Below are 12,237 nucleotides of genomic sequence, written 5' to 3'. Positions count from 1 at the left end.
AATTTACACACAGTCAAAAAGCCGCTTCTCGAATTTTAGCAAGAGGAACAGAATGTCAAAAAGTGATATAAAATACACTTTTAGCATAGAGAAGGAACTAGTGAGTGGGGGAGGGGAAAGCTGCTAGGTCCATAAGGGTATAGGTGCTGCAATAAAGCACAGAACATAATAATGAGTTACTGGAGATGAGTGACTGTCAATGTATTAAAAAAATCTCTACGTTCATTGCAGAATTGCTATACATCGATGATTTTTGGTGTACATTGCTGACATTGTGATACATGCTTTGTCTTAAGAAATAGTTAAGCAGGCTGATAACATGATGGTGCTAAACTCAGTGACTGTCTGGTGTTATTGGATCAGGTGGCTACTGCACACTTTGCAATTAAACACACCAACATTACAAACTTCATTCTTTTTAGCTCGCTCATGTTGGAATGTAACTCACCTCTGGTTAGTTCAGGGATCAGATGTGGCATCATTGAGCTATCTTTTTATAGTAATGTCCAACTAAACTATCCACTATAACTGGGGATAAGAGACTGTCAGACATAATGAGACAAACAGAGATACAGACAAATATGAAGAGAGAAACTGACAAAAGAAGAATCATATATAGGGAAATAGACTCCCAGAAACAAGGAGACAATCACAGAAAGAAAACCCAGAAATTCAGAAACACGCACACACGTGAAGGGATTGATAGAAATAGAGACAAGCACGGGGGAAGAAAGTGCCAAAAACAGAGACTACCATGCAGAAAAAGACTGACAGAAATACAGAGACAAACTTAGGGAAAGAGATCCCCAAAAATACATAGACAAAAAGAGAGGAGACCCACCCCCAAAAACACAGGGGGAAAGAAGCTCCCAGAACACACAAATAAAAGTACAACATGTGGTGTTGGGAAATACAAGACAAACACAGGAAAAGAGACTGACAGAAATAAACAGATGAACACATGGGAGCTCTCAAACTGTTAGAAAGACAGTCATAGATATGGGACCAGGCCAAATCAATAACTAACTGGTTCTCTTTCTATGGATTTCTGTGGTTTTACTGATTTCAGCACCAAGGCAGACAGAGTCCAGGAGGTTGCAATAATGGCATTAGTATGTTTGTGCTGTATAAGGTTCTGTGCCCGTGCTGGGAAAAGTAAAATGGTAAACCTGGCTGGGTTCCAGACAGAGCTCATGAAATCTGATGGATTTAAAATAAAAATCTTTAAAGTAACAATTTTAAAAGGCAAGATCTAGCTTTGCATTGATTTGTAATGAAGTTTCTAAATGATTATGGATTAATATTAAAGAAGACTACTCTGTGAAGAGACTGTAATATTGAACTATCCAGAGAGAATATCACATTGATTCCCTTGTGTTCTGCCAAGTGAACCAATTATGTTAACTCCAGCAAGAATATTGCATGTACCACCATGGTATTAGTGGTAATATATTGAGCTGGATTGTGAACTGGCTGGAAGGCCGTTGGCAAAAAGTGGTTATAGATGGATTTGGATCTGCTTAGAGAGCGGTGGTGTCCCGCAGGGATTGGTGTTGGGACCATTGCCCTTCACTATTTTTATTAATGATCCAGATGTGGGTGTTGGGGGCACGATCTGCAAATTTTCAGCTGATACCAAGATCTGTGCGAGTGTCAGGACTGTAGACAATGCTTAACTGTTTCGAGTGGATCAATGGATTTCAATGGTGAGGCAGACAGCGAGATGCCACTTTCACGAAGCTAACAGTGGAGCGACGCATTTCGGCCAGCAACTTTTGGATATCCGCGTTTAACTGCGCACTTGCCCTCGCCTGAAGTTGCTGTGCGTTTTGCGCATAAATAACAGTGAGCGCCATTAGCCTCACCGTTATTTTGACAGCAAATTTTGGGCCAATATCATTCTGTGTAATTTCTAGGCTATAATCGTTATATGCTTTAAACATGTCATGTGATGTCATTTATTATAAATACGCTGTATTTATTCAATTAAAATATGACAAAGTACATTTACAAAGTATCTGTACAATCTCACATTTGCAGTACAGCAGAGTTCATTAGTGGTGAGTATTGAAATTAGCCAATACAGTATCTATTTTTCTGGCAATTGTTTTCCTTACAAAGCTTTCATAAATATCTTCCCCCTTCCCCCCACCCCATATTGGTTTCTTTCAGTCACAACTGAAATTGTTAAGTTTCACAGAACTACAAGACGTCTGTTTGACAAGGTCAAGCTACAACTTAGTTGTGGTTTGACCTTATTGACTAAAAATCATTTAAAAGGCTACATACAGCTGACCCTTATGTCTAATATGCTGCACAAATACCCGACAGAATGAAACCGCTTCAAATACCTTTCGGGCAACAAAATGGAGGAGTCAGTACTGAGAAGGGAATTGTTACCCTTGCTAAGTTGTTAAAAAGAAGCTTTATTATCCGTCTATAAACACGTAATGACATAATTCATGTCACAAAAGTGCCATTGTGTCACTAGAATGTTCTGCTATTACTTGTGCTTGACTTTGTAATGCAATAATGATTCTAGGCTCTTCAAGAATAAATGGTTTAAATTCCCCACCTATAATTGCAATGATTCTCTTTTTAAAAGTTAATTTCCAAATGAAGAACTGTCTAATTTTTGTCACTTTGTCCAAAATTCCACAGGTTAAACTTGCAAATCAAGTGCATAGTCTCAGTGAAACTTTAGCTCTGTAACAAATAAAATCAACAATGCTGTCTGAGAGAAAACAATTAATAAAAGGGCAGAAGGAAACTGGAACAACAGGAAAGTCTGCAAGGTAAAAATGAGGCTCAAATAAACTGAAAAAGTCAAAAGCTGTCTTTCTCGGTGAAATGTAAGGAGTCTTACAACACCAGGTTATAGTCCAACAGCTTTATTTGGAATCACAAGCTTTCGGAGCTTTCCTCCTTCGTCAGGTGACGCAGGAGGAAAGCTCCGAAAGCTTGTGATTCCAAATAAAGCTGTTGGACTATAACCTGGTGTTGTAAGACTCCTTACATTTGTCCACCCCAGTCCATCACCGGCATCTCCACAACATTTCTCGGTGAACACAGAGGTTAACAAATAATTAAATTAAGAGGAGCAGAATGTAGCCAGATTTAATGGGGCTGATTTTAACTTGGTCTGTCCAGCAGAAATGGGGTGGTAGTGGAGTCAAAATAGCTGTGGTGAACTTACCAACCTGTTCCCGCTCTGTCGCCATATTTACTTGGGCCTTCCTTTGGGTGGCCCAGGCACTCGCCTGAATCAGATGGCAGCCTATTAACTGTGTGACGTACATAAGATGCCGATACAATTACGAGGGACATGTACCGTGTACGCTCCGCCAGTTGTACTAGGCGATGAAGAGGAAGAGGCCCAAAAAAGGTAAGTGAAAAATTATTTTTGTGGGGCTAGGAGGAGCAGGAATATTTCTCTGGACTCCACAAGAATAATGCAGACAACTACTGCCCCATGCTCCCCCCACCCCCAACTCCCCACTCCACAATTGTTCCCTCGTACCCCAAACCTACCTTCCTGCCAGCAGGCATTAGGCCCATTGAGTATGTAAATTAGGGGCCTAATACCTGTTAAAGGACCCCTTTGACAAATTGGTCACCTCATGACCTCAGGTCTGCTCCATTCAGGATTCCACAGCAGCCCCTGTGACTGTCAACAAAAAGTAAGTTTTTGAATTTTCTTTTTGTCATAAACACCTACCTGACGTGCCAGAAGGAGCAGGAGTGCTCCCTGACTCCTGGCCCCTCACCCCTTGCGTCTCCAACTCTCTCCCTGGGACTTAGGGCCACTGTCAGCGAGACAGGTGGCCTGAAATCGGTTGCACCCATGAGGCAAGACCAACACCGGCAGCCCACCCCAAATATGCAGATGAGGCCCGAGGACCTATTTCTATCAATCCCTGAGCCTCTTGCTTCGGGCGTACGCTAGCTTATCATAGGCCCGAAAACAGGCTCAGACTAATTCCTACCCCATAATCTTCATCGGGTAGATCTTTATTTAGAAGAGTTGAAGCAATAACGACCAACTGTGCATTCTCGCTGAGCAGAAATTAATTCATTTCCTGGCAATGCCTGTGCAAGTCTTTTAGATGATCCAAACACATGAAGTACTTTAATAGAATCATCAATAAATGATGAAGCAGTTCAGAGGCAATCACATCAAAGTGTGCATCCTCAGCCATTGCGTATGTGCTGGATACTATGTCACGATTTGTTGTATAATGGAAGTACTTCAATCACGAACTGTTTATGGTTCTGAAAGCAATGAAATCCCATTGGCCAACAAGGGAAGGAATGACACAGGGCAGCTTCAGTTCAGTGGGAATTTTTTTTTAGATAATTATTCAGAAGATGCAAATCATCCTTGTAATAAAATGTATTAATTTAAAGACTTCTTTTTAAAGTACTGCTTGTCTCATCTCCCTTTTAGGTGTTCCCCCCTCCTACAACAAGCCAAGGACCATTCCCACAGCTGATTGTGCAATGCGGGCAGCCTGCTCACAGGCTTGTGCCAATGGGAGTGGCCTAGTATAATTTATGCCCCTATTTTCTGCCCATCGAATGGCCCAGCTAGATCGGTAACTCGCATTATACATGCAGAATTCCAGCTTCCTGCCACGTCTTACCACTGTGTTAAAAAACATTTAAAAATAGAATAAATAAGGTTGAGGGGGTTGTATTTTTCATTTACATCAGAATCTAATTTTAATATTGTGCAGGTGCCACATCCTCAATCCTGCCTCTCTCACTGGCCCCTGTGCTCTCTCAGGATCAGGCACAGTGACAGATATGATAAGTGAGCCTTCCTTGGAAAAACTGAGCAGAAACATGCAGTTACAATCCCCGTGCCTTGGCTAAATGTGACATGGCAGTCCTGGCGGAGAAGCAAGGGTTGTTCCCCACTCTTTATCCTTCGCTGTTTAAGAATACTGAGTTAATTTATATTTATCCTAAGCTAATGTGGCAGATTGCTAGTTGCAAACTTATCTATTTGAACATCTCTGGCCTAAGGCATGCTGCTCCTTTTTTTTATAAAATGCTTTTGATTAGGTGAGGAAATTATCAATTTACATCCCACAATACCAACTCAAATTGCAACAAATAAAAATATATTTCTACATTAAAATCACCTTTTATTGATGATGAAAATATCAAAGGAAAGATGTGCTTATGTTCTTGAGAAATGTCATTATGTGTTGCCTTTCATTTAAAATTTGCTCTAATCTATTGAATATTTCCATTATTATTCTAACTGACTGGAAACCCATTTGACTGCTTTTCCAACAAGTGAATATTAACAATGTACTACCAGCTAATAAACTCCGCCTAAGGGGTTGAAATTGCGCTTGGCAATATTTGTTGAAATTCCTCTGTTCACTATTTCAACAAAGGAATTTCACACAAATTCACCACACATTTGTTACTAATATTGGCTGGTGCGATTTAAACACATTAGCCTTCTTTGAAGGCTAGTTTCTCTCAGTTTAATTTCATTTCACTCTCCCCATCCTGCCAGCTTCACAATATCTTAATTCACTTTAATCAGCTTTCAGAATTCCTCATATGCTTTGAACACTGAGCTGGGGAGAGCTGCCCTGAAAATCCAATTACCTCAGTAGCTGCGATTTGCCTGTTGCCTAATTGTAACATCAATAATAAAATTCAAACAATATTGCTTTGGTGTTTATAAATATTAATGTGATCAATCCACACCCATCTTCCTTTGTTCCTTCTACATGGAATCTCTCCCTGTCTCCTGGTTCCTGTCTTTTATTTTTTGTTCATTGCTTTACCTCGCTAATGCAAAGTTGTCTATGGGTTGAAACACAGAACACTTCTCTTTCTGTTTTCTTTAAAACTAGGCAGAATTTCACAGTTCTGTATTCATTTCTTTATCCACTTTCTCTTTTCATTTTTCCTCTCTCTCTTTCTCTCTCACTGTCATGCAGAATGCATCCCCTGAGAAAGGCAGTCCTTTGGGATTGATAGCAGTGCCTGCCCATGCACCAAAGTAAATAATTTCACACAAAATGTGTTCATTTTCTGCCTTCTATCTCCTCCCCTTTCCAATTTCTGTTTTATATATTTGACCTATGCCATCCCTTCTTATTGCACAGTATCCACTTAAGATGTTGTATATCAATTAGAAAAAGAATCAAACAAAACAGTGCCACTATGTACCATTTGCACATGTCTCATTCTCTTTTCCATGTTATCTCTTTTATGCTCATGTATTAATTTATAAACATAAGACCCATTCCAGCCTTAGACTATTCTTTATAACTGTCAAGACTTGCTCACGTCTCAAGTGGCCTGGATTGAATGTATGATCAGAATTGCTACCCAGTGCAGAAAGTGATATCCTTCTGCTGTTCTAGTTGTGGTGCCAGATCTGTGATATTTATCAATACTGGTAATCAATGCAGAAGTAACCAAAGAAATCCATAGCACTTCAATAAGAATGTGGGGAGGGGGGGGATTTTCCTGTTCCGGGGTCTTCAGCTATAGCATCGACTGGGTGCTGCAATTACAGGAAAATCATACAGGGAGGAGCGCACGCCTGTAATCATAGAATCTTTTAGCAGAGAAGGAGGCCATTCAGCCCACCATGCCTGTGCTGGCTCTTTGAAAGAGCTGTCCAATTAGTCCCACTCCGCTGCACTTTCACCATAGCTGTGCAAATTTAAATTGATGGATGGAAAATTGGGATGGCCCATTAGAAGCATGCACTCCTCTCTGCCTGATTTTCCTGTACTTGCTGCACCTAGGCAATCCAACAGCCCCAGACACAAGACCCCATCATGTCTTTAAATAGAATAAATCCTGTTTCTAACAAAGTCAACTCTTAATTCATGAAAACTGAACAAAAATACAATAGCTTTAGCTTTGATAGCACAAACAAAGACCACCACAGAAAGAATGAATCTGCATTCATGGAGTACCTTATCACAAGGTTGAAATGTTTCAAAGCGCTTTACTCAATGGCAGTAATTGTCACTTTTGGTGGGGGTGAAAACTGTTTTATACACCGTCCGATTGAATGGAAAGAAAAATAGGGTAGGGTTCATAGCCCATGGTCGATCTGCTATGGATACTTCTCCGCCCCGGCTGGAAGTGAAAATGTACCTCCAACGAATGGCTTTTGGAATGCAGTCACTGTTGTTGGCAAATTCACAGCCACTCTGCACCAGCAATATCCCACAGAAAACAACTGGACATTCAATGGAGTATTGTTTAAGGGAGAACTATGCATTTGGAGCCCTTCTTCAAATTGTGCCATGGGATCTTTAATGTCCATCTGAATAGACAGTTCAGTTTATTGGAGCTGCTTCCAGTGCGCTGATATTGCCATTGACATTCTATAAATCAAAAGATTCCTTTTTCTGGAACCAAATGAGAACCAGAGGCTAGAAAGCAGCAAGCTGATGTTATCATGATACCTCCAGCACACTGTATAGTAGGTGACTTTATTCCCTTGAAAATGAATGAAACAAAGAGCTTAAAGCTGTATACTGGCCTTACAATCATGTTGGGCACCCTGGTGCCACTCGCCGGTTCTGGGAGGGCAGGAAATTGGCCAGCTCCCACTTTGAGCTGGCTGGCAGGCTGGGCCTAGGAGGGAGGGGTGAGGTGAGAGGGAGTGCTCCTCCTGGGCCCACTAAAAAAAAATTACAAGCTTCCTGAGCCATTTTTCAAACAGCATCCAGCGGTCCCTTTAAGGACTGATGGTTATGTCACTCAGCACCCGGTAAAACTGGATGGAATGTGCGCGACACACAATCTGCCTGTTTTTGTACCTGAAAACTGCAATCAAATCGTTAAATCGGTGTAGGATCCCGATTTGCATATTTAAGCAATCTGTTTCAGGTGGGTGGCCTATTCACTTAATTACAGGGCCACCAGAAAATTGCATTAGGCGGGTCTTGGGCATTAAAGGGGTGGCTGAGGTGCCCCCCACCCCTTCATTTTCAATTGCTGCCCGCCTGTTTTTCGGACGAGAAACGGGCAGCTGGTAGTTGAAAATCGCCTCCAGAGTTTCATAAGTCCGTAATCTTTATGTACCAGTAAAGTGAAAGCATCATTTGGGCCAGTGTGATCAAAGCTTTGCTTTTTTCATTTCATAACACCCTTAATTGTAAACTGGGGTGGGGGCGGGGGGTCGGGGAGAGGCAAAGTAAAATATAAATACTAGGCTCAGTCTTTAATTCCTTTCTTCAGCTGCTGTTGTCATGGTATCATTTTGGTTCAGTTGGTGATCCTCTCACCTCTAAGTAGAAAGGTTATGGTTCAAGCCACACTCTAGGACTTGAGCACATACCCTCGGCTGACAATATTGAGGGGATGCTGCATTGTCAGATGTGTAGTCCTTCAGATGATAAACTAAACCAAGGACCCATCTGCCTACTGCTTCAGGTGAACATTAAAGATCTGTAGCCCTATTCAAAGAAGAACATAAGTTCTCCCAATGTTCTGACCAACAATCCTCCCTCATCAAGCAATGCCAAACAGAGATTAATCAATCATTCGCTGCATGGTTGGTTGTGGGATCTTGCTGAGTGAAAAATGACTGCTGCATTTATCTACATAACAGTCACTGCAATTCAAAGTAATTAATTGTATGTGAAATGCTTTCGATGTTTCTGAGAAGTGTGAAAAAGTGGTATTTAATACAAGTCTATCTGCCTTTCTTTCTTTGACAGACTCTCACATGCTAGGATCTGATCATATGTAAAGGCTACCCCAGTAAGGTCTTCTATTTGAAATGTATTGATTTCAATTGAATAATATTGCTAACTCTGGTTTAGCTGATTTCAGCACAGAGATTATGGCCTAGAAATTTGACCATGCAGCACGCATTTTTCAGGTGCTAAATGGTTTCCTAAGCCTCCAATATGGGGGTCAGAAATTACACACTTATTGCGAGTACCCACCATATTGGTATAGGCAAAAAAATCAGCAGGCCACAACCAACAAGGTAAGTGTTTAAAATATAGCAGGAGTGCTCGTCCCGACCCCACATTAAAACCACATGAGCCGCAGCTGGCCACTGCTCTCCCCCAATCCCTGCCACTACCTCCCCCCATCACGGCCTCTGCCCTCCCCGATTGCCGCCGACCACTATCCTCCCTCCCGACCACCACTACCCATCTGACCCGATCAGCCCCCCCCACCACCTTCTCAAGGGCAACTAGGGGTGGACAATATATGCTGGCCTTGTCAGCGATGCCCCCGTCCTAAGAATGAATTTTAAAAAGGGCTAACACTAATAAAAAGATACAAGTTTTGAACACAGCTGGGTAAGTGACATTTTTGTGAGTTTTACCAGTTGTGTGCAAGTTTAGCAATTTAAGACGTGTGAAAACAGCATTGTTATAGGTGCTTTCTAATTGGCTAGGTTTTTTTGTTGTCATAACTAAGTTGGGCTAACTCACCCGCACCAAAAGTGCACATCCACCATTTTAATTTTGGTCTGATGAACTAAAACCAATTTGCACTTTATCTCCAAAAAGAGGCAAGCGTAGCCCTAAATACTAATGAAAGCTAAATCCTTGCTTAAGTCTCCAGAGTATATAGGTTATTAGCCCAACTCTTGACAGTAATAATTCAAGTTAGTCTTACTTGTGCCTTATGCTTATTAAAGAAGAACTTGCATTTATATCGCGTCTTTCACATCTCAGGACACCCCAAAGCCATCACATCACAGCCAATGAAATACTTTTGAATTGTAATGTAGGAAACGCGGCAGCTAATTTGCGCCCAGCAAGGTCCCACAAAAAGCAATGAGATTCATGATTTTTAGTTGGTTATTTTACAAATCTTTGTGAGTAAACCATCCTTTGTTTATATTCTCGCGACTGTCCTTTTAAATGTGAACTGCAAAGCCCAAACATTAAAACAAAACGCTAACAAATCCAGCATCTACAAATAGGGAGGAAATGCCAACATTGCACCTAATTTAAAGCTCCCTCAGTCACAGGCGGAGCAGGATGACAGTAACTACACCGCTCTTATAAACACTGACAGTGAACGAGAGATCCTTTCTATCTCCAGGACCCTTCCAGTTTTGTGTCAGAAAGGTTGCACCAGCACCGTGTACTGTCGAGTAACGGGTCCTGTTGAGTTGCAGGTGAAATCTTTTTGGGCAGAGACATTTTTTTAATGAAATTATTTTCTGTTTCCAATTTAATTCAATGTGGATCAGTAGGTCTATAATTGTCAATTCATTGAGTGGTAAGGGTTTTTTTTGTGACACGGGTAATGAAGTGCGATGGAATTCTCGATAATCTACCTGTTCGATTTCTCCCAGCCTCGTTTATATTATTGATAATGAATACAAAATACCAATAACAGGTTTATCTCTCGGTTTAGTTTAACGAGTGGTTCTGGCGCAAGCAAAGTTTCCATAAATCATTGATGTAACTCATCATTAATCAGAAGGGGATTCTACTTTATACCTTATACAAACACCGTGTTAAACACGCAGCATGGTAACTGATCAAAATCACACTGCACAAAGCAACAGTCTCAATCCGCACAGCCTTTCCTCATGTCCCGTTCGCACTGCCTGGATAACTCGACGGTATTTGCACTCTTGCACCTCTATCCTATCCCGTTACAGATCACTTCTTCCTTCACAAATCCTCATGGTTGTTCGGCTTTCCCTGGAACGAGTCCAAAGCTCGGACATTAAACTGCAGAGACATTTCGGTTTCATTTCCAACCGAGGTAGACTTGTTAAAGGGGTAGGGCCGTAGTTTACCTTGAAACAAAAATGCTCTGCTTCCATTGTGGAATCCTTGGACCTGGACAATTCCCTCAGTCGAAACACCCAGTTGCAATGTGGAGAAAACGTCGATTTCCAAAGCTGGATCCACACCGAATCCTAAAACTGATATCAACCAGATGTTACTGGACTTTCAGTCACCGCCGCTTGTGCCGAATGAAAAGCAAGTCGGTGATTAAAATTATACCGTTTTAATTTTTAAAACGATAGACTCCTCTTTCATTGCGGTTTGTTTTTTTATTAACTTTCCATGTTACAAAAATCTAAATGAGCGGAAACAAAGCGGCTGCAACTCAATAAATCTTGCTCATTTTTAATGCATTTACATTGAACTGGGAATCATATTCTCAGTCAGCTACCTCAGATTGTCTCTTATCCAATATTACAATTCTATACTATGCTACATTATATCTTCCCCCTCAAAAAGTAAACTCTTAAATTTGATTAACTGGAAAACGCTCTGGGTTTGAAATCGACTGCAGTTCGATTCATCTATAGGGTGATAAACCCCCTGTCCATTTACAGGGTGTTAAAACCCTTCTCCATCTATAGGGTGATAAACCCCCTGTCCATTTACAGGGTGTTAAAACCCTTCTCCATCTATAGGGTGATAAACCCCCTGTCCATTTACAGGGTGTTAAAACCCTTCTCCATCTACGGGGTGTTAAAACCCTTCTCCATCTACAGGGTGTTAAAACCCTTCTCCATCTACAGGGTGTTAAAACCCGTGTTCATCTACAGGGTGTTAAAGCCCTTATAACCCCGAAGAAATGGGGCGACATTACCTGGTGTGATGTGAAAAAGTGCGAGGACAGTCCTGACGATCGCGAATGCCATTGTGAGAAAACTCTTAGTCCATAATATCCCTGTGCTTTCACCTCGGTAATGATTGCTCAAAAGTGGAAGGGGACCAGACTGAATTCAGTTGAACGAGAGCCGCGGTCCTGAAAATCAATCAGCCCAAAAACAGAGAGACACTGACGACCATCGCCAATCCCCAGCACATCACAGCCCCGGCTTCACAGCATCACCATGAAATCCAGTTGCGTCGGATACATGTAAAGATAGGTCTGGAGTGGGAGTTTGATGGCAGGACCAGATCGGCTGCTGTCAGGAGCAGGAGGGTACTGCTGGAGGATGAAAGAGTGAATCTGTTGTGTGTCAGTCTCTGGGGAGCCTGATGAGAGATTCGCTTTAGCAGCGCTGTGTGGAGACACGGCACTGTTGCAACAACAAAAAAACAACTGGCAGTTCAGGGCTATTTACATCCCCTTGTGGGTTTCTTGCAGGCGCGAAAATCTGCTCCACCGAGCAACTGCAGAAGGAATCTTTCTAAATTTATCCGGTAGCGTGCAGCCTGTGCTGTCCCTTTGGCTCTAATCCAACCTGAAGCCGGAATACTTTGGAACAAAATTAGAGGGAAACTCAGCGATAAA

At 41.7% G+C, this 12,237-nt stretch overlaps 1 protein-coding gene across 1 annotated transcript in view; it reads right to left on the bottom strand.

The window, feature by feature from the left end:
* LOC137334605 (protein kinase C-binding protein NELL2-like) overlaps nucleotides 1-12,010 on the bottom strand; it is a 169,715-nt gene extending 157,705 nt beyond the window's left edge. Inside the window, exons 1-2 of the mRNA XM_067999417.1 lie at nucleotides 11,587-12,010; nucleotides 10,778-10,906 (exon numbers count right to left, since the gene is read on the bottom strand). Of these exons, the coding sequence (XP_067855518.1) occupies nucleotides 10,778-10,906; nucleotides 11,587-11,638 (181 nt within the window). The 5' untranslated portion in view covers nucleotides 11,639-12,010. The remainder of the gene's footprint in view (nucleotides 1-10,777; nucleotides 10,907-11,586) is intronic.
* Nucleotides 12,011-12,237: the final 227 nt, after the last annotated feature.

This window comes from Heptranchias perlo, chromosome 18 (genome assembly GCF_035084215.1).
Source record: "Heptranchias perlo isolate sHepPer1 chromosome 18, sHepPer1.hap1, whole genome shotgun sequence".
Taxonomy (NCBI): domain Eukaryota; kingdom Metazoa; phylum Chordata; class Chondrichthyes; order Hexanchiformes; family Hexanchidae; genus Heptranchias; species Heptranchias perlo.
This window is presented reverse-complemented; position numbering and strand designations above follow the sequence as displayed.